The 23,214-nt window shown below is 39.5% G+C and overlaps 1 protein-coding gene across 2 annotated transcripts in view; it reads left to right on the top strand.

Moving 5' to 3' along the window:
* The window catches only part of LOC109410252 (cyclic nucleotide-gated cation channel subunit A), a 321,275-nt gene that overhangs the window by 280,971 nt on the left and 17,090 nt on the right, over nt 1–23,214 (top strand). For both annotated transcript variants that reach the window (XM_062850523.1, XM_062850524.1), the window contains exons 7-11: nt 10,442–10,560; nt 12,953–13,147; nt 13,218–13,428; nt 13,515–13,655; nt 14,023–14,173. In XM_062850523.1, coding sequence (XP_062706507.1) covers nt 10,442–10,560; nt 12,953–13,147; nt 13,218–13,428; nt 13,515–13,655; nt 14,023–14,173 — 817 coding nt within the window. The remainder of the gene's footprint in view (nt 1–10,441; nt 10,561–12,952; nt 13,148–13,217; nt 13,429–13,514; nt 13,656–14,022; nt 14,174–23,214) is intronic.

The following is a 23,214-nucleotide window of genomic DNA, read 5'->3' as shown; positions in this document are numbered from 1 at the left end:
TAGTGGCGCATCCCATTGAGTTCTTATGGGACCCACCACTATAGGAACACTACCACCACTATAGGTGCAAAGGAGCAAAAAGTTAAGGAAAATAATTATTTAAAATAGGTTTTCCGCCAAATCCTGAACAGAAAACTGAATTAATGTTATTAATTAGGTATGATATGAACAAACATATTGTTCATATCTACCGTCACAGGTGGTACACATCGTTGCACATGATTCGCCGGAGTAGCTATAGCCAAGGATGGGAAAAAATCATTAAAATATTGCGTATCCCTCACTCACATCCATGCACAATCTGATGCGAGTGTGCTTCTCCCCCAGCCAAGCAGAATCTTTCCACTTTCATTGCCCATTCTTTCTAATCGCCGAGCACCGGGCGACGCAAGCAACGGCGGCCGAATGAATCGCTACCGAATCTGAGTGCCGAAGGCGAACGAACCAATATTGAACGAATGTTTGCGTTCTGAGTCGGGTGCGAGAGCATTCGTTTTGGAACGTTCATTTAGCGTTCAGTGGAAGCATTCAGTACTGGGAATTGAATCAGTGAGTGCGTTTTGATTCAATCAGCTGAAAGCCACTCGGTAGTTGAGAGAGCGAACGTTCTTTTCGTATACACCGATGCAAGCTGATTCAATTCGCTCTCTATTTGTTTCTCTCCTGATTCGCTTCGTTGGCGTCGGTGGCGAGCCGTTCGTGCTGCGTTCGTTCTTAGTGCGCCGTGCTCTCACTCAGTATTGGGTTGTTGGCGTTCTTTTTGCTAGTTTGCATCGCCGGCATTCGGGTGAGCGAATGAGTTTTCCCATGCTTGGCTATAGCTCTACCGTAGCTACTATGAGTGACGAAACTGTTATTTGGCAATAGAGGATGCGTGGTCTGCGAGATCGGTGCTATCGAAGTGCAAAATAAAGGATTCATAGCCACAGCAGCAAAACTTGACGAAATCGGTTGAACACTGGATGTGAATTGAGGATTTGGATGAGATGAGTACGCTTCAGTATTCGCCGCTGCCGACGTCTGTTGATCGAAATTTGAGATTGGTTCCAGTTGTGATGTGAGTCCAGTGGGGATATTCCCAGGGTTGGCACTCATGGTCTCAGCCGGATTACGGGATATCCAATCCACAACATCTTCCGCTCCACGATTGCAACGGCTGCGAACACTACCTGCGTCATCGTCATCCAATTGTGTGTAGAAGGTCGTATTTCTTTTGTAGGTATTCCTTCTCCAAGGCAAACTTTTCCTTCACTACCTTGTCCATCCGCTCTCTTTCAAGGCGCAAGGTCATCTCTTGCAGATCTCGCTCATGTTTCTCCCTTTCCGCTTGTATCTTCTCCCGTAGCCTCTTCTCCTCCGCTAGGCGCTGTACTTCGAGCTGGATTCGTGCTTCACGAATGCTAGCAGACGTCGATACTGTCGAGCCCGGAGGATCGGCAATAGCGCATGACGTACATCGGAAACTACGTTCCGGGTCTTCGATGCTATCGTTCACTCCAACGCATCTAAAATGGTACCAGCGATCGCATACGTCACACTGGACCATTTTACGATCAGCGTGGTTCGGTTGATTGCATAGAATGCATTGGTGTTGTGTTGCGTCACGTATCTCACGTGAGTCGGCAGCTGCTTCGCCGTTGGACATGGTTATGTTTTCCACGCCGAAACGGTATCAACAAATCTTAAAGTTTGTTACGAAGACGGTCACGTATTAGATTCTTAAGAGCAAACCCGTTTGTTTGTTTGAGTAGGCTTTAAGCTGAACAACATTTTATTTAACTTTATGTTGAATGTTTTTGTTTTAAGTCACTTACATTTGTTGTCTTCTACGCTAATTGTCCGTCTACTTGTAACAAAGTATAGTTGTCGTGTACGTTCCTTTTGTGATTAAGTATTATATTAAGATCAAATAATGTTGATAGATTATAGAATACTTACTAACAAATTTTAGAATTGATGTAGTACAACAACTTTAGGATACAACTTTAGATAACAATAAGGATAATCAATTTTTACTCAACGAATCCAAACTTGTTGTGGCTTTCTAACAATAGGTATTCTGTTTTTAGTTCCCTTTGACATTTCTCGCCGAGGTTGTCAGAACGATTTCTGGATCGGTTGAATCGGTAGTGGTAGCCGATAACGAGGGGTCTTGTACCGTTGCGAACAGCAATACTTTTTAGAATATGATTGTAATCTCATTAGGTAAAGCCAAATCCTAACTACTTGTTTCAAAAGTGTAACTGCTGATAAACAATCAAGTACTATTGATTTACAACTATTTTTCGTTGATTTTGAAAAAAATGGCCAATTTGCAATAACTTTTGTTCAAACACTTTTTTCGGAAACGCTTTCTTGGCATAGGAATAGCCGTTCAAAGTCGTGGGAAGGAATGGGTTAAGATAAGTTTAAAAAGACAGTGGAAAATCTAAATAAATTTAAACATAATTTATAAAAATTTTGTTGAATCTTCAACGATTGAGGTAAGTTAATAAAAAAAAAAACTAGTATTGATTTGCGAAGATCAAATTGATAAAGAAGTCAAAACTATGGCCACGCCGATTCACGCCGACGCCGCCGAAAGTGCTCTCGGCGTCACGTCGATTACGTCGCCGCCGAATTAAAAAGCGCCAAACGCCGCCGCCGACAGATTTCAAATCGGCGCACACCTCTAATACTGTAAGATGCTCTAATATCGATTGTTTATCAGAAACATGAAGCATATGATGTGGAAACTTCAACTACTAGATGTTGACCAATCAAGCTAAAGAAAGCTTGAAATCTACAACCTTCAAAGAAATGATAGATGATTGAATTTATCAGAAAATACCCTGTAAAACTTACAGAGAATGCTTACGAAATATATTCGGTAATCATTGAAGCATCCGCAAACTCGATCCGCAATCCGCAAATTCTAAAAATATAAATACAATCATCTCTAGATATTAGGCCAACAATTCTACCAGATAAAACTGGACTCAAGATTCTACATGTTAATCGGTTGGTGTGCATGCCCTTCTCACCGAGGACCTGGGATCAAAAAACCACTCCCAAAAAAAATTAAAAAGTGTGTTCTACCTTCAGGTCATTTGATTCGGTACTAGCCTAGGGTTATAGCTTTATGAATCGTACATGTATATCAGGTATCAGAAGGCCGGCTCCAGAGGCACGTTATCCTCCATTTGGGACATTTGTGCCATCGCCATACATATGAGCCTATTTCATCATTTACCTGAGGGAGAATGGGACAAGGAATGGGAATTGGGAAAGGGAAAGGTGATGAAATAGGAAGGGGTGCCCTAGAAGAGGGAATGAACGCATAAGCGCAACGAGAGCTTATAGCTCATACCACAACGGGGTTAATCAGTGCCCTGAAAAGGACACTGTAAAACGCATAAGCGTAAAAAGAGCCTATAGCTCATTGGAGGTAGCTTGCGACGTCATGCGACTTTCAATATGACATAGAAAGGCACGTCATCAAAAGCATCCTCAATATTCAAGAAATCACCTAAGCAAAAACTACGTTTAAGCGAGTGCTTTCTTGAAAACGTATACAACTTTGTGTAAAGGAGTCACTGTGGACATCCCAAATTGGGAGACATGTGAGTTCACATGAACAGGCATATTAGCCAGACGAACATCACAGATGTGATAATCGATAATGCGTTTCGAGCATTTCAGAAAGAACGACGTAACCAGATAAATCTGGAACTTATTCCTTCTTTTTACAACGCACGCACCCTTTCGGGATAAAACTACAGAGTAATTTCACGCCATGAAAATACCCAATAGAAAACTACAAGAGTTCAAAACATGTTTGAAAAACTCAAATCCCTCTGGAGAAAAATAGGACAAAGCCCCATTTGCTCCAGGAGGTTTGAAGTAAGCAGAGCTTTTTAGTGCCCACTAAATCGATTCTACAGCTACAATCCTCGGGGTAGAAGCTAAAGATTCGTAGCTATACAAAAGACTGGTTTATCCGAAGATATTTAGAACTTGAACAGGTCCGAGTTCCATTCAGGAATACCTCTTTCGGTCCGCACAGACCGCAGAGGACAAGCTTCTTTCAAAGCAGTAGCTATGGTATACCACAATGAAGGGCGTTGTAATAACAAAACCATAATGAAACTCTCTTGGAGTAGCAATGGAAGCGAGTTATCCATAAAATGTGATCGCAACCAATTATTACAGGTTACCTAGCTTGTTGAGCAGGGACGCCTGAATACGCAAAGTTTGCGAAGGAACACTCCAAAGTGCAAAAAGGTCAAATGGAGAGTCCTCATCTGACACATGCCAATCAGTCAACTCATGACAAATTCTGCTCATGCAGAGTTGGGTTAGGTGCAATTCTATGTTAAGTTAACCATGAACTGTACTACCTAAGTATTCCATCAAACTGAAGCATCTCAAATGAATGTTTGAGCTACTTCAGATGCCAAATATCAGCGAAAAGATGCTGAAAACAAGAGCTTGCTTGAAGGCATCCATGAGGAAAGGTTGAAACATACTAAGATATAGCATGCTCGAGGCACGATACTTCATTTATAATGAAAGAAGCAAAACTGGGTTCACAAGGTAAACTATACAGAAGTTACCATACGAAATTGAACTTTTTGAAGTAGATCCACTTGGGCTACATACGCTTTTTACGCTGAAAATTGATCTGAGGTTTCCTTGTCATAGCCACTACCCAAACTAGACAGGATTACACTCTTCACAATCACAGCATAAAAAGGAAACATCAACAACGAACCAAATCGGTGTCAATTGAAAAACGCCAATGGCGAAAACGCATTAAGCGAACCCATATAGGCAGTAATGTAAGCTAATTAACAACATTTGAATAACCCCGCCCTTATTTAGCCTCAAATTTGAGACTTAAGAAGGGCAACTGATTATCTCGGAGAAACGCAAGGTCCACTGCACCATTGCTCCGGTTAGCGCAGTAAGGGCGTAATACTGTGGAGGACGCCCTAATTCTCCACAGGCTCCGTTTGTGGTTAGGTTTTTATTAGACCCCCCTAACCATTCATTCTTTGGCACGGTAAGCATGAAGCCGCATAACACCATGAATTAGGGGTCACCTGTTTAGTGGACTCTTACCACTGGATCAGGCGGTCCGTAGTGTTATTCTTAGCCAATTGAGACAACCGCTACCGACACTACACAGCTATCTAGGCTGATCGGAAAAGAAGTTAACATTGATGGTCAACTTCCATACGAACCCGAACTAGCCTAGGGTTATAGCTTTATGAATCGTACATGTATAATTTGGCCAGAAAATTCTACGGGATTTCTTATTAACGGAAGGAATAGGAGCTTAACCGTGAATAGCGTTTCGTCATACACAGGCCCGGATCAAGGATTGCCCGAGGCACGAGCGGAAGCGAAGATCCCTTGATGATGAGCATACAAAAATTTCTTTATTTCCAAACAGTATTTGAGCAATATGAAACATAAAGTTGATGTGTAATAATCAAAAAAGATCTTTGTAGGGGGGCCTAAAATGTGGGGGCCCCGAGCCCGAATAACCACCCCGGCCACCCCCATCCCACTCGTACATCCAGCCCTGGTCATACAGATGTAATGGTAAATCCCTTTCAAAAGTTCCACTAAAATTTAAACTCTTTCAAAAAAGGCATTTACACAATGAACTTGTTTTCGAAATTTATTAGACATTCCGCGGAATTCCGGTTAATTTCGTCAAAATATAATTTTTGAAGGCGAATTTTTTAGAATTTGACGAAACGAAACGAAATTCAAAATCATAAATTTCGCCTGGTTGAATTCCGTGGAATTCCGCGGAATTTCGTTTCGAAGTGCATTTGGCGAAACTTTTCGGTATACCGCATACCCTTAGTAAAGTGTGGGTCCCAAGATGAACTAGCATAGGGCTAAAAATCTCGTTAATACAGAGAAAAAAAAATTTGGCAAATTTTCAGAGAAGTTGCTTGAATATTTTTTGTACTTTTGGAATTTGTGAAACTCATGACACCGTTCAACACTAGTTCCCGTTATGAGATGAGAAAAAAAAAATAATAGGGGTTTGGGACCCTAGAAACTCTAATGCGTATATCAATGAACACGCCAAGTTCTCAATTCAAATTTCGGTCTCAAACTGTGAAGTCCCGTTCCAATAGTTTTCGAAAATTCTTTCACTACAGTATGACCCATAAAAAATGCGAAATTCAACTTTTTGCGGTATTTGATGATTTTTAATGAAATAATCCTAATGAATCAAACTTTTTTGGATTAGGATACAATAAGGAAGTCATTGTCATACAGGATCTCTAATTTTTTTGTCAAAATATTCATTGGTTACGTATATGGGATACCTCATAATTGTTAACAATTTCAAAATAAAATCAAGTTTTCCTCTAAGTTTCAGAGCAAAATGAACTAAGATTAAAACTTTTAAACACATGAAAACCATGAAGAAATATGTACTCTTTAATACGCCCATGTTTGAACAATATTTTAAAAATAATTTCAAATGTTTAGGAAACAAAAACTAAAAAAGGTGCTACATATTAAAAACCGTATTTAAGATAAATTAATAAAAAACTTAACACTGTTTGAACATTTTTCAAAACAATTTTTTGTCGATGAAGGCATATAAACCTACCTTTATGATAGGTACAAATACTAAGTACTTAAAAACCATTTCATGCTTAAAACATAATATTTCCTAAAAATTATCATTTGTCAAATAATTCAATTTTCAGAAAATGTCTCTTAATTTACAAGTTAATATTTTTTTCGTTCTTGTCCGACGAACCAACGAACTCCTGAAGACCTTATCCAGCCATAAAAGTACTATTTCGAAAATAAAATTTGATTGAATGTGATTGAAAGCAATTGAAAGAAAATTATATCCTTAAAAAAAGGCCTCTGGCGCGTGGACGATTTCGAGTCGATTTCGAGTCGAATTTTCGGCATCCATATGTTCAACGTTATATTTCCAAAGGTATGTGCATGAAATCAGTCTATGTTCCTTTGCCATTATCAGATAAGTGGCTCTACTATACTATCCAATAGATACATGCAAGGTTAATCAGTTTGAAGTAGGGGAACGATGACTTTGAAAACTTTCGCATTTTTTTATGGGTCATACTGTAAGACACTTCTATGGTTCCGAAACCCTGTTCTTTTTTTTCTCATCTCATAATACGAAGTTTTTTTTTTAAATTTTGTTTAGCGATGTTATTATTTGTTTAAGATATGAAGAGCACCGTATGACAATATTGCCATATATGAGCTCATTCTATGAAAATATAGGAAAATCTTCAAACAGTTAAAACTTTGGTTTCCCTCGATAAAACATTTTCAAATTTTCGGAGGAGATACTAGAATAGTATATCTTTCAAACGCCGGGTGTGAGTATGGAGTACATTTTTATTTGTTAATACTGGTATCAGGCATACCGTGCGTGCATATTTACTCATATAAGAAAATCCTATAGAAATGTCTCAAAATTTTCAAATCACAAAAACTTTGATTTCCCTCGATGAAATATTTTCAAATTTTCAGAGGAGATACTAGAATAGTATATCTTTCGAATGCCGGGTGCCACTTGGGTGGACATTTTTATTTGTTAATAACGGTTTTTGGCACACCGTGATGATACTATATCTTTGGAAGGTGAAGGATGTCCTAGTATAAACTCATCGGAGTCAACTAGTACAATAAACACCGCCTCAGATTTAGCTGATGAAATCTTCACGAAGGCCAGAGTGGAAAATGCAATTAGAGCTTTTCAGCCTTTTAAATCTGCAGGAGTTGATGGGATATTTCCAGCACTGATTCAAAATGGAGAAGCGGTGTTGGTTCCACCACTAATTGAGATGTTCAAGGCTAGTTTAAGATTGAATTACGTTCCATCAAAATGGAGACTTGTAAAAGTTATCTTTATACCAAAAAAAGGGGAAGCGAGACAAGACGCATCCCAAAGCATACAGGCCAATTAGTCTTTCTTCAGTTTTGTTGAAGACTATGGAAAAGGTTTTGAAGGATTTTATTAATTCTTCTTACATAAAAGACCATCTCCTATCTGACTTCCAGTTTGCTTATCAATCTGGTAAGTCAACGGTTACGGCACTTCATTCGCTAGTAACAAAGGTGGAAAAAACGTTTTCAGCAAAAGAAATAGCTCTATGCGCCTTTTTAGACATAGAAGGAGCATTTGATAATGCCTCCTATTCATCTATGAAGCGTGCCATGGAGAACAAAAACTTCGACCAATGTATCATACATTGGATTGATACTGTGCTTGCACAAAGAGAAATCACCTCTGAGCTGGGAAGTTCTTCTATAACAGTAAGGGCAACGAAAGGTTGCCCTCAAGGAGGAGTCCTCTCACCACTAATGTGGTCCTTGGTTGTAGACGATCTTCTAAGAAGCTTGAAGGATAAAGGTTTCGAAGTTGTAGGCTTTGCAGACGATATAGTCATAATAGTGAGAGGAAAGTATGACGGAACTGTTTCGGAAAGAATGCAAAGGGCTCTAAACTATACACATTCATGGTGTATTAAGGAGGGCCTTAGCATCAACCCGTCAAAAGTCGTAATTGTCCCTTTCACTAGGAGAAGGAAGATCAACCTTAAAGCTTTTCGGCTTGGAGGGATACAAATTCATCCTAGTGATCGAGTCAAATACTTAGGTTTGATTCTGGATGCCAAACTGAACTGGAATGCTCAAATTGAGTCCGTGATCGGTAAGGCAACAAGTGCGTTTTGGTTATGCTCCAAAACTATTGGCAGGAAGTGGGGCTTGAAACCAAAAATGATAATGTGGATTTATACTGCCATAATCCGCCCAAAAGTGACGTATGCTTCGTTTGTCTGGTGGCCAAAAACAAAAGAGGCTACCACACAATCAAAGCTTGCGAAAATTCAACGTCTTGCGTCCATTGCTGTTACAGGAGCGATGCGAAGCACTCCATCAAAAGCTTTAGATGCGATTCTCAATCTACTACCTTTGCACGAGTACGTGCAATTAGAAGCAGAAAAGGAATTGCTGAGACTTGAACGAGTTGAAAAGTTTATGCCAGGTGATCTTGTAGGTCACCTGAGCATTTCACAATACTTCCAAAATAGGCCAGTAATGAAAATGATTAAAGACTGGATGAAACCTGTGGAGAACCATGATGTTCCTTACAAGTTGCACGAAACAACTCGTGCAGATTGGGAAGTCGGTGGTCCCACTGTTCGTCAAGGGTCAATCAAATTCTTTACAGATGGCTCAAAAGTTGGAATAAAAACGGGAGCAGGAATCTACGGCCCTGGAATACAAATTTCAGTGGCGATGGGACACTATCCTACGGTGTTTCAAGCAGAGATTCTTGCTATTTTAAAATGCGCAAATATCTGCCTTGAGAGAAAATACAGGTATGCAAATATTTGTATTTTCTCAGATAGTCAAGCTGCACTAAAAGCATTGTGCGCTTACAAATGTACTTCAAAGCTTGTCTGGGAATGCATCCTTTCACTGCGCAGGCTGTGCCAAGGGAATTCAGTAAACTTATACTGGGTTCCAGGTCACTGTGGCATTGAAGGGAATGAAATGGCAGACGAGCTTGCTAAAAGTGGTTCCAATTTACAGTTTGCTGGCCCAGAACCATTCTGTGGTATATCAAACTGTACAATTAAAAGGGACCTGAAACGCTGGGCTGAGCAGAGGGTGATATCCAATTGGATGGACGTCAAAAATTGCAATCAGTCAAAACGATTTATAACACCAAATGCTTATAAAACCAAAAAGCTCTTAGTGCTCAATAAGAGAGCTCTATGTACATACACTGGCCTAGTAACTGGACACTGCCCGAGCAGGTATCACTTGAAAAATATTGGCCATATTCAGAGTGATATCTGTCGTTTCTGTAATACGGAACGTGAAACCTCGGAACATCTGCTTTGCAGTTGTGGTGCTTTATACACGCGCAGGCAAAGATTTCTAAATAGTGGTTGCTTGCAACCCAGTGAGATCTGGTCTGCAAAACCTGAGAAGGTTTTGGAGTTTATCAATTCCATTGCACCTGACTGGGAGACGACGCGTCGTGGCAGTAGCTGATTACTTGACACATGGTAATTAGCTGGCTAGATGCGAATATCAAAACGGGACATGCCACAAAAGTTCAGCCTATTGGACGCAGTGGCTTAATTTCCCCAACAGGGGAGGATAAAAAAAAAAGTGAACTGTACAAGCAGATCTCTATGTAAAACAATAAAAAGGGGTTTTATTAATTAGTAGAATATAAAATAATAATAATCAAAATGTTATTTTTCTACGAAAAACGATTTATATTATGAAATGATTGCTTCTTGAGTGACCCATAATTGTGCAATGAGTGTACATGTGTACTGGCATATTTAATATTACCTGTGAATTCACTCTGATACGATTAATTTGAATGACATCTACTTTTGTTTTATCGCCTTTATAGGTAACATCGGTTCCATGATTTCCAATATGAACGTTACTCGTGTGGAATTCCAGAATCGAATGGATGGTGTCAAGCAATATATGGCTTTTAGGAAAGTCGGTGGAGAATTGGAAGCAAGGGTAAGAACAAGTTCTTTAGAATCTTGATTTATAGACTGTAAAGTTTTCTATCAAATATGGTTTGGCTTGCAGTCTCTCAAATCAAAAGGAAACAGAGGTTATCTATTTTCCGACGTTTCGGCGCAATGTATTTTGCCTTTTTCTTGGGATCACTAAAATGGTTTATACAATAAGTTTCATTTTACATTTCTATTTGTGTGTCATTTACTGACTAGAGTTCTGTTTTTTGTCATTGTGTGTTTTATTTCTACATAAAATTGTCCTATTTTTGTTCGTCGCATCACGTTGAAGTTCAAGTTCACTCACTGCTTCGGTAGACTGTTTGGTACCTAACTGATCTGTGTTATGGTTTAGGTGGGGTCGGATGGGTGGTTGGTGTTTCTGTTATTTTGTCCATTAGTGTGACCGGCAACCTACTGAAGAAGAGATTGTCGGGCCATCGGAGCAATCTCAACCAACTGGAGAACCTATTAGAGTCAGGCCGTACATATGCAGATGAACCAGTGAGAGCACTCAGAGAAAAAACAGCTCTCTTGGCCCACTGCATCGACCACGACCATAGGCTCATCTACGAGACAACACGAATAGTCGATCGGACGTACAAGAGAAACATTCTCCCGATTCTAGAGATGATACACATAAGCAACGACAACGATTCCATCAACAAACGGACAGATACAGATAGACTTAGTAGTACGCTCTCTGAACTAATACACAGAATTAACACAGTCATGGCAAAAAACACTAATGGACAAAATAACAGAAACACCAACCACCCATCCGACCCCACCTAAACCATAACACAGATCAGTTAGGGGTCGTCCATATACCACGTGGACAGCTTGGAGGGGGGAGGGGGTTAGCGAAAAGTCCACGCTTGTCCACGGAGAGGGAGGTGGGGGTTCGTCAAATGTCCACGTGGACACCATTAACATATAAATTAGGAAACAAGAATCAACAAACGAAACAAATTATGTCGCTTTATTGATGAGATTCTCTTCAACAGTTCTTTCATACATTTTGTTTTATTATAAAAAAAAAATATGGTACTGATTCTCAGATTAATTTGTTTTAAATTATCAGAATTTCTTATTACTTAGTTTTCTTCATCGAGGAATATACTGGAGATTTAAAACCATGCAAATGTTGGTGTTTCAGTCAGAAAATTTTCTTTGAAGTTCTGTATGAATTTTTCTAAGTTTCATATCAATTTTTTAAGCTACTTCAAAGTTTCAGAATACATGTAGGGAATTGCAGGCTTATCTCAAAAACATTTTTTTGTAGGTTCCTTTAAAATTTAAGATGTGTCTAATGGATATTGAAGTCTAAGCCTCACCAATACAATTTAGTTGCTGTAAATTTTGGTTTTTGTAAGAATCTAAGAAATATAATCTTATCTCAACAAAAATCTAAGATTTAAAATTACCTTATCTCAACAAAACAATCAGACAATCATAGATTGAATAAATATTCTAAAAAACACCATCTTCAACCAGAGGCTGTACAGACTAAACATTGAACAATCACTAACATTAGGCGATAGACATTACACGAAAAACACCCAATGAAAAATTTCCGTTTGACGAAAAATTTTCACCAACTGGAGAAAGAATCGAACCCACACTCTCACAAACATTAAGCTGAATTAAAAACAATGTTGAAAACTTGTAGGTACCTATTTTGTGCTACATGTTTGTATTCTATGTAAAGCTATAGAATATTTGTATTTTATAAAGTTTTCAATTATATTTGAGACATGATTTAGGAAAAAAAAAAAAATTAAAAAAAAAACATTTCAAAATCACTTTTTCTATTTTTTTAGAAATGTAAAAAAAAAAATTTTCTGATGGCCACGTGGACATTGGGGGAGGGGGGGTTGGGGGCAATGAAAAATCCACGCTTGTCCACGGGGATGGGGGAGGGGGTCAAAAACCATGAATTTTCTGTCCACGTGGTATATGGACGGCCCCTTACCAAACAGTCTACCGAAGCAGTGAGTGAACTTGAACTTCAACGTGATGCGACGAACAAAAATAGAACAATTTTATGTAGAAATTAAACACACAATGACAAAAAACAGAACTCTAGTAAGTAAATGACACACAAATAGAAATGTAAAATGAAACTTATTGTATAAACCATTTTAGTGATCCCAAGAAGAAGGCAAAATACATTGCGCCGAAACGTCGGTAAATAGATAACCTCTGTTTTGATTTGAGAGACTGCAAGCCAAACCATGTTCCTTAGAATTGTGTTTATTTTTTATTGTTTTGATTAAAACATGCCACTGCTGTTTAAATCATTTTATTATTTTTATTACCATTCCAATAAACCACTTGAGTTGCTACCTTTTGGTAGACAGGCACATGACCCACCCATATTTTCGTCACAGGTTATCCGATGGTTCGCGTACACGTGGGCTCAAAGTGGCGCCCTGGATGAGGAACGGGTTCTTGCCGCGCTACCGGACAAGCTGAAAGCTGAAATTGCCATCCGTGTGCACATGGACACGCTGAAGCAGGTTCGAATTTTCCAGGACTGTGAACCTGGCCTGCTGGAAGCACTGGTACTGAAGCTGAAACTACAGGTATGTCCGTCAAAATGCAGTGGCTGTGTGAAATCAAACACTGTTAATCGAGTGTTTCGCAAAATTGCAGGTCTTCAGTCCGGGAGACTACATCTGTCGGAAGGGCGACGTGGGGAAGGAGATGTACATCGTGAAACGGGGTAGCTTGTCGGTGGTCGGAGACGACGGTTTGACGGTGCTGGCTACGCTCGGTGCCGGCTCAGTGTTCGGCGAGGTATCAGTGCTGGAAATTGCCGGTAATCGAACCGGAAATCGGCGAACGGCGAACGTGCGGTCAATTGGTAAGGGAATTCCCGACAGTGCGTGTATGGGTCGACAACGACGATAATTGATGATCTCGTCTCGTCCATTTGTTCCATTTCGAAAGGTTATTCGGATCTGTTCTGCCTGGCGAAGCGTGACTTGTGGGAAACTTTGGCCGACTATCCGGAAGCGCGGGCGTCCCTAACGGAACGTGGGTGTCAATTATTGCGTAAGGATGGACTGCTGGACGAAGCAGTTTTTGCCAGTGAGTATCCTTTTGCCTTGCCACGGTTTCTGAAGTTAGTCGTGTATCGTATGCTGATCGAACAATGGGACACATCTGTGGATTCAGGTGGCAAAAATTACGTTTTCTCCTGTAATATAATACTAATAATTGAAAAAAAATAAAATCTTGCTATGCAACTCCAACGAATTTTGGACACCTGAAACGCCATACTGCAAGTTCAGCTTTGTATTCGAGCCCAGTCTGTTTGAGTTACAATTTTGCTCCGTTCGCCTCCTAATGGTACCCCCTTGAAATGGAGCACAAAAAAGTATACTCATCCGGCCTGGCCGACCGATCGTCCAACAGATGCTTAGATTAAAGCGAAAATTTAATTAACAATCAACAGGCGCCCAGCACCAACAGGACACACTGGAGAGCGGCGTGGCCAAGCTGGAGCAAACGGTGGAGAACCTGAACCTCCGGTTGGCACGACTTCTAGCGGAGTACTCGGCCAGCCAGGCGAAGCTGAAACAGCGGATCTCCAAACTGGAGGAAAGGTAAGCGAAAGGGGAGATAATCAAGCGCGAGAAAGGACGGGATGGGACACAAATGGAACCCCGGTTTGCATTCCTTCTGGAACCAGAGAAGACGGAAAGTTGCTCTGCTGGAAAATGGGATTCTGTGTGTTTACATGATTCTTCAACTTGTTGATGGGTTTTGCTGTCTGGTGGGTGAAATTGTTGAAAACCACGATAATTGTATTATTTAATTCTTAAATATTTATTCACCATCAATTATAAATCAGACTAACTGTTCTTGTAATATTTTCGTCAGTCTTTACGAGCTCATGACGAGTAGTATAATTTAATTACCAAATTCTTGTTTGATTTCGTGCTGTAACTTCTTTCAGTGTAGGTTAAATTTCGTATGGATAAAATGTGGTACCTTGACCAGCGTTAGCAGAATTGCACAGAAAACCAATAGAATGGGCGAAGTATTAGAACAACTCAACTTTTTGCAACTCGTTACATAAATAACTATTTTTAAACAGGCACAAAATATGTACCTACAAGTTTTCAACATTGTTTAAAATTAAGCTTAATGTTTGTGAGAGTGTGGGTTCGATTCCCGCTTCATTCGGAAAATTCTCCACTGGGTGCTTCGTGTGATATCCTTCACCTAATGTTAGTCATTGTTTTACCTGCGCAACTTCTGATCGAAGACGATGTATTCTAGAATGTTTGTTCAATCTATGATTGCCTGACTGTTTTGTTATGATTAGTTATTTTTTTCTTAGATTTTTGTTGAGATAAGATTATAGTTCTTAGATTCTTACAAAAACAAGAATTACAGCATCTGTTCAAAAATGTATAGAGTATAGTCGTAATTAAATTATATTGCTTCAATATCCTATAGAAACATCTTACATTTTAAAGGAAGCTACAAAAAGTATTTAAGATAAGCCTGCAAATATCTACATGTATTTTGAAACTTCGAAGCAGTTTGATGAGAAACAACGAGAAATCCATACATCTTTAATGAAAATTTTCAGACTGAAACACCAACATTTGCATGGTCTACACTCCATTTTAAATCTCCCGAATATTCCTCGATGAAGAAAACTAAGTACCGTAAACCGGGGTCAAATTGATTAGCGGGGTGAAATTGATCATTCGGGTACAACATTGTTATTCCATACTAGGAACTCTTAAGCGTCGTAATGATCTTAAACTTTTTAATGCTTCTAGTTCATAGATGTCTAGAGATGAGTGTAAACTTTTATTTTTTAGAAAAAAGTTAGTTTTGCCTTATTTTTAAAGGAATTTGCAATGTATTTCTCATTTAGCCGAAATCATTGCTACTAAACAATCGATTGCCTGTAGGACTCACCGTGAATTCTCTGTTTGAACATTTTTGTGGAGCCTTGGCTGGGATGTTATGTAGCTATTCTGAACATGAATTTTTCAAAAAATGTTCATTTTATGATGAAATAGTCATTTATTGTGATAGAAATCACTTATTTCAAATTGAATTGCCTAACTTTAGCCGTATAAGGGAAAATTTTAATATTTAATTTTGTATTTTAAGTATTAAATTCACTAGGCTCAGTGTACCAGTTATGGCTATAGTACCTCAAATTCGCCATAGTTGATTTTCAACCTTTAAAGATACAAATCAACAAGAAAAATTTCGTGAACAATAGATCACGATCACAAAACATGATTGCAATCATTCAAACTTCACAATTTGCTCAAATTATGGTAGAAATAAATCATTTTCCTTAACTTTTCGGCCTTCTTGCACCCTATTTCGCCATAGTGTACCAGTTATGGCAAATCCCATAAGGGATGCATGTAAATAGTGCGAAGTGGAACCCAAATTAACAAATGTATCCATAACTGGTACAGGGTTCCTATCATTGGCACACGCCGTAATAAATACTAAAAGTAGTTTTGGCTCCGGTTTTATATTTTTCCTGTAAAATATGAAAACTAATCAATCATTTGACTTATTGTTTACATTTATCGGTCTTCTTCTTATTTTTGTAGAAATAGTTTTTCTTAGGTGGTGCGATAACTGGTACAGGCACCCTAGTTGTAAGAGTTTAAATGCGTTTTTCGGTTTTAGAAGAGCAAAATTAAGCGGAGAAGGAAATTTTGCTTTCTAACGGATGCTTAATTGTATGCTGATCAATTTCGCCCCAAACTGGCATTTCCATATTTTGGTTTTTGGAGTTAATTAACTTAAAGTTTAAATTTGTTCAACAAAATTCTGTCACAGGGTTCCATGGAGGTTCACTGGGTACTGATTTTCCAGAAATTCTTTTGGCAACATTTGAATTGCCACTAAGGCCGATGCAAATATTATTTTTCTTTTATGTTCGAGACCTCTCACCAGGTACGAGGGGGGGGACAAAAATAAATAAGGAACAAACAAAAAAAAACTATTGAAAAATTAAAAATTTTACCAACTATTGAAAAAATATTTTTCAACTATTGAAAAATAGTTGCTTGTAAAAAAATTTTCTATTGAAAATGGAGTCATGGGACGCCATGTTTTTTTTTTCGCCCCTTCAATATTTTGGGATTTTTGAAGGGGGCGGGTGACATAAAACAAATTAAATATTTGCATCGGCCTAATGTTATCCGCAAAAGTTGTTTAAAGTGATCAATTTGACCCCGGATTACGGTAATTCAAAATTCTGATAGTTAATAACAAATTAGTCAGTGAATCAATGCCATGATTTTTTTCTTCAAGAAGACACTTCCAACTAAAAGACAATGTATAATAACATAAAATGTTTGAAAGAACTGTTATTGAAGAGAATCTCATCAATAATGCGCCATAATTTGTTTCGTTTTTAAATTCTTGTTTCTTTATTTTTATGATTATGTTGTCCACGTGGACATTTGACGAACCCCCCCCCCCCCCTCTCCGTGGACAAGCGTGGACTTTTCTTGAACCCCCTCCCCCCTCCAAGCTGTCCAGGTGGTATATGGACGGCCCCTTCTGGGCCCTTCACAATTGACACGGAAAGGATTTTTTGTTAGTAGTGAGAGACATATAGTTACAGATCAGGATTCACTTTGGTAAGCGATGGGAACCATGCAACCGTGGCATACACAAAACACATGCACTCATAACTGTGTCACCTCATTTGTGAACTAAACTTCAATATAGATACTGCAAGTAGTAAAGTTTACCACATTTGGAGCCTCATAGCCAAGGGTCACCAAGCTTCTTATCGCACCATGCTATGGGGTGAGGATTCGATTCCCGCTCTGGGCGATGGAACTTTTCGCGAGGATAGTTTATCTCCGTATCCACTGGTGCATGCTCTGTGTGTCCCTTGTCTAGTGTAAAGTTTCATTCAGTCTGTACAGCCTCTGGCTGAAGACGGTGTCCACGTCTTATTATTTATTCCTTTGACTCAATAGGTCGCTTAACTTCAAAACTTTAATCCCCAAGGTCCATTGCTGCTTCTAAAAGAATCCCATTTGCTCCCAATGTCTCAGCATTTCACCCCGCAATCAGGACAATCGACACAGGTTTTTACAGCTCAGTGGTCAATTTCACACTGCACTACACTGCAGTCCAAGGTAGGTACACGTGTCCATAATTACCGTCCATTGCGATTCCGTTCTGCACACAAACACCTGGATGGGAGAAGTGCAAGTGCAAACCACAAAATGAACCTTCCGCTCCCCTCCTAACCTATCACAATAAAACTTTTTTTCCCTCTATTTCCACTTGATGGCACCTCTTTTCCTTGGATTTGCCGCCTTGAAGTGCCTGTATGTATGATATCTTCCATTTCAAGTTCGGATTTTAATCGTTTCAACTGCTCCCGTGAGAGAAGCACACTTTCTTTTCCCCGATCCATTAAGCTCAAATTCTTAAATAGCACCATTAGGCAGCATTCCCTGCTGCACTTACTTTCCCGTTTTCCATCCGTCCGCCTTTCTATGCATCCCGGAGGGAACGTGACTTCCAAGCACACTCAACCTCCAACTGTAGGTAGTATGCTCCGCTCGATTTGAGCAGAAATCCGAGAAAAATGCAGCACCCGTTCCGGCTTATCGTTTCACAAAACGGTGGGTGGATTTGCTTGTTCTTTTCATTACTTCCAGTTGCTGGTTCTCTGGGCAGGACGTAATCCGAAGCGACCTGTTTGCCCTGGTCACGTTCGTGAGTGCCAGCACTTGTTTCGGTTTCCGAGGGAATACTTTTACGAGTTGAAATTTGAAGAGAAACAGTTAAGGTTGCTCGGTGATTTCAACACTGAAAAGGTTAGCAATTGAATCTGGTTTCGTGACATAACATTCACTCAGATTAAACACAAGCTTTGGAACTGCTCTAATACACAACCATTATGACTATAGGGCTGTTTGCAGATCAGAAGGAATTTCTTGGCCTATCTTGGTGCATGGCAATTTCCTCGCCTGAATCGCCTAAGAAATTCTTTTTCTTCAATCGCAATACCGTCTACACTTGTACTACACGGCTTCCGTCTACACGTTCACCTATTACACGGATTCCTATTACACGGCAGTCTATGTTGTGGGAATCACAGAGCTTATTGGATTTCGTCTAATTGGGAGCGTGAGCGAGTATCTCAGGCGTATTACAAGATAGCACCATACTTTCTTTGGCAAAATTGTAGTACTAAAATAGATCTACCACAATGCCAACTATCATCCAATTAGTTGGCAATTTGGCCCATAGAGGCGCTATGCAGAAGTGGTTGCTATGTACACTCGCTAGTAGAAGCACTCATAAGTTATCACATGTGATAGGGTATTGGTTCCCTTATTAAGCATGTGGCTCCCATTTCCATCCTACGAAAAACAAAGGATTGAGTCGCTGTTTGTTTTGTTTCTTATTTTTGTATTTTTTGTTAGAAGTGAGCACCCATGAAAACAAAAAGAACGGAATCAATCGGTGTTCACATATTTCACATAAAAAGCAAGGCGAGCAGCAAACAGTGAACCTCCAACGAGAATGCGACAATTTTAACTCCACGTACAACGGACTATTGGCTCGGCTACGTGAGGAACCACGAGCACGAACGCAGACATGAACGGCGCAAAACACGAACATTACCGATAACGAAACGAACGAAGTGCATGCTGAGTAGGATGTTCCCCTGGTAGCATAGTAAGATAAAATTAGTTAATAGTGACAGACCAAGCTCGCATTCAGCATGCTGTAAGTGTCCCCCCTTTTTTGTAAGAATTTGACGAAAATTGTAATTGTCTAATAAAAGTTTTGTAGGCGTCTGAGGAAGGCTGAAGAATAGTAGGCCGAAACGCGTAACGTACAAAACGCTGTTTTAATACAACCTGTCACCGAGAAAAGCCAATGCAACCCAATTATTTTGAAATTTTGAACGTTTATCAACAATATATGGTTTCCGAGAGACGATAGTTCAAAAATTAGTTGTCTAAAAAATGAGGCTTAACCAGAACGGATCTAACTTCGCGAAAAATTAATCAATCGCGCTAAAATTTGTAGCAATGATGTACATATAACAGGTTGACAAACAGTCAAAATTTAAGAATTTTTAATGCACTCTATGAAATGTTACAGCTTGTTGAACTTTTTTGTGAGAGAAAAAAAAAGTTGCCTATCCCACACATTTTGGTCACCCCCTGTACACATGAGCAATGGGAAACTCGGGAAACTCTGTTCTTGACTTACTGAACAACTTTGCCGAAGACAGCATTGTTCCAAATAAAGTAGATCTTGAGATATCACATGTGATAACTTATGAGTGCTTCTACTGGCGGGTGTACATAGCAACCACTTCTGCATAGCGCCTCTATCGGCCAAATTGCCAACTAATTGGATGATAGTTGGCATTGTGTGGTAGATTTATTCTAGTACCACAACTTTGCCAAAGAAAGTATGGTGCTATCTTGTAATACGCCTGAGATATTCGCTTACACCCCCAATTAGACGAAATCCCATAAGCTCTGACAAATTTATATGGCAGTCACTGTAGAAAGTTTCTGTGAGGAATCGGTCAAGGAATTTCTTGAGCGATTCCTTTTAAGCAAAGCAATGCAAGCAAGCAAAGACAACCGCACACATCGTAGTTGCTACTCCATGATTGACCAGATCAATCGAAGTTGCACAGAGAACCAATGAATGTGAAAGCTTGGGACTAGCTATCACGCTCAGAAAACCGTTCTGATAAACGTGAACAAACAAACGTAAATATGAGAACAAGCAAATATACACCGTGAGCTGGAACTCGTTCCAGCTGTCAATATGGGCGTTCTAGAGAACGTGAAATCTAGTTCACGGTGTACATTTCTTATTGTTGTTATCGTTGCTATGTATAGTTCCCGTTTGCTTCCGTTGCCGTGACTGGGAGTGCGCGTATATCGGAACAGTAGAATAACTAGCCGCAGAAGTCCAATGCCGCGACTGTTCGTGTGACATCTAGTTTGCCAAGCCCTTACAGCGTCAGCAGCGGTACTAGAAGTGTCAAGTTAATTTTGTTTACAATAACAAGAGATCCTCTACAAGATGGACACTTGAGAATAGTTAATTATTGCAATTAAAGTTATTAAAATAATTAAATACGAAATGTGACTACAGCGCCATTGAAGTTCTAGTGTATTTCTATTATCGGAACGGATTTTTTGCGTGTCCCCATTCTCAATGTGCACAATTCGAGAGTTCAGCAATTTAAAGTCAATAACGGTGCTGGCCATGTCCTTGCGGTCATCAGAAAAGGGAAGGAATGTTAGTTCGATAACCGTTGCTACTAGAAACCATGTCACGGGAAGGAGTGGTGGTTAGTAGGGTAAGGTAAGGTGTGGATCTAGGAGCCACCTCTGGTAGGTGATATGATCCACTGGATATATGGAAATACACGTCGCGGTCTTCATCACGATTATGATTGATTTGGTCACGATGACCAATAGTAAGAGTAATACACATACGACAATGGTCGTTCAATATCAAACGTGTCAGCGCATTAATCGTTTACTTAACCGTAAACACCGACCGTCCCACGAAAATTGTCGCGCGATTTGGATCCCGGATTTTTCACTCGCCGAGGAAACCGACTGACCAACGAATATTGTAGCGCGTAGCGCGATTCGGATGCCGGATTTTCAACTCGCACCCTCATCACTTATACCTGAAAATTGTCTGCCACACGCAAATTCTCAAGCTAATCTCTGAATATCCTCCACATTTCAGGCGAAGATTTTCTCCAGAATAAGCGGTGAAATTTATTGTGCTAATACACACGACTGACTACAATGAATACTTTGTTAACAATTATTGAAGGATGTTTGAAATTTCATAAATATCAGAACAGATAGCTGCTGTATTTCTAATTAGAACCACAACATATCACAATCATCTTTCCAGTATACAGAAATTAGAAATGTTTATGATAAAAATCAAATAAAGAGATATTTCTTAGACTACTCCTTTTTCGCTTTACATTTTTATTTATGAAATAAGAATTTGTGGGGGCCCTGAAATGTGGCAGCCCGGGGCCATGGTCCCTCCCTAAATCCGGACCTGGAAGGATGGTCAAAGCTGACCCCGTAGTATCTGCACAACTTCCGCAACATATGGGAATCCGCGACATTTCCGGCCGACTGGCTGCAAGGCGTCTTAGTAAAATTACCTAAAAAGGATGACAGATGACGACGTTCGAATTGTCCACTGCCAGACATTATACTGTGTACAATTCAATTCAATTTACAATCGAGGTTTCAAGATAAAATGATGCACTTCAATTTAAATCCTAACATGTATTGGATTCCTTCTGGAAATCCTTCCAGTATTTAATTCAGAATTCTTCCTGGGATCCCTCTAAAAATCTTCAAGGAATCCACCCCGAGATTCCTTCCGAGATTCCACCCGTGATTCCTTCATTGATTTCTTACGAATTTCTTTCTGGCGGGATTTCTCTGGCGTTTTCTTTAGGGGTTCCTCAAACGATTTCCCTCAGGTTCCTTGAGGAATTCCTCCTGTGATCATTCCTGGGTTTCATTTAGGTATTTCTCATATGATTCCTTCAAGTTTTTCTCCAGGATTATGTCAAAAATACCTCTAGGATTTTTTTACGGAATTCCATTAGGAATTCCACCCGGAATTATTACATTCATTCCTCTCGGGATTCCATTAAGATTTTTTTCGTAATATTTCATCCGTGTTCTTTAACGGACAGAAGAGAATATCAACAGCATAAAAAATACGTTATTTTGGCATAATAACTGAATTAAGGAATCAGTATTTTTTATGTTATTAACATAACATATTATATTATATACTTGTCTGTGGTAAGCGGCAAAATAACAAATATCATAATAAAAAAAAATGTTACGAGAGGACTAATTTAACAACATGATTTGTAGGGCCTTGTGATTCTGTTGTTATAAATTTGCTATTCTCCTCTCTGCGGACCCCCAGATTCCATCAGGAATTTCTCAACCATTTTTCTTGGGTTTTCTTCCGGGATTCTTTCAGGGATTTCAAGGTTCTTTAGGAATTCTTAGACATCCTTCATTGATACCTCCCGAGAATTCTTCATTATTTTTTTTTACGGATTTCCTTCAAGGATTTCTCTCGTGATTCATTCACGGATTCTTTGAATGCTTCTTCCTAGGATTCCTTTAGAGATTCTCTTCGGAATTTCTCCCGACTTTCCTTCATTGATTTGTCACTGTATTTCTCCCGGGTTCTCTTTAGAAATTTCTCTTGGTTTTCCGTTAAGGTTAAGGATTCCTCCCGCATTTTTTCTGAGATTCCTCTCGGGATTTCGTTACAAATTTCTCCCAAAATTCAATAAAGTTTTTTTCCGGCTTTTCCCGGGATTTCTTTCGAGATTCTTTCCGGGATCCCTTCATTGATGCTTCCCGCGTTTTCGATAGGGATTGCTCCCGGGGTTTCTTCTGGCAATGTTTCCTTTAGCAATTCTTTGCTGGAATTCCGTTAGAAACCCCTACTAAAATTCCTATATGAATCCCTCCAGGGATTCCTTCAGGGATTTCTTTCGGGACTCCATCAAGGATTTCGCCCAGGATTCATTCATTCCTTCCTCCCGGGACACCTCTTGGGACTTCCC

The sequence above is a fragment of the Aedes albopictus genome, chromosome 2 (assembly GCF_035046485.1).
Source record: "Aedes albopictus strain Foshan chromosome 2, AalbF5, whole genome shotgun sequence".
Lineage (NCBI taxonomy): Eukaryota > Metazoa > Arthropoda > Insecta > Diptera > Culicidae > Aedes > Aedes albopictus.
This window is presented reverse-complemented; position numbering and strand designations above follow the sequence as displayed.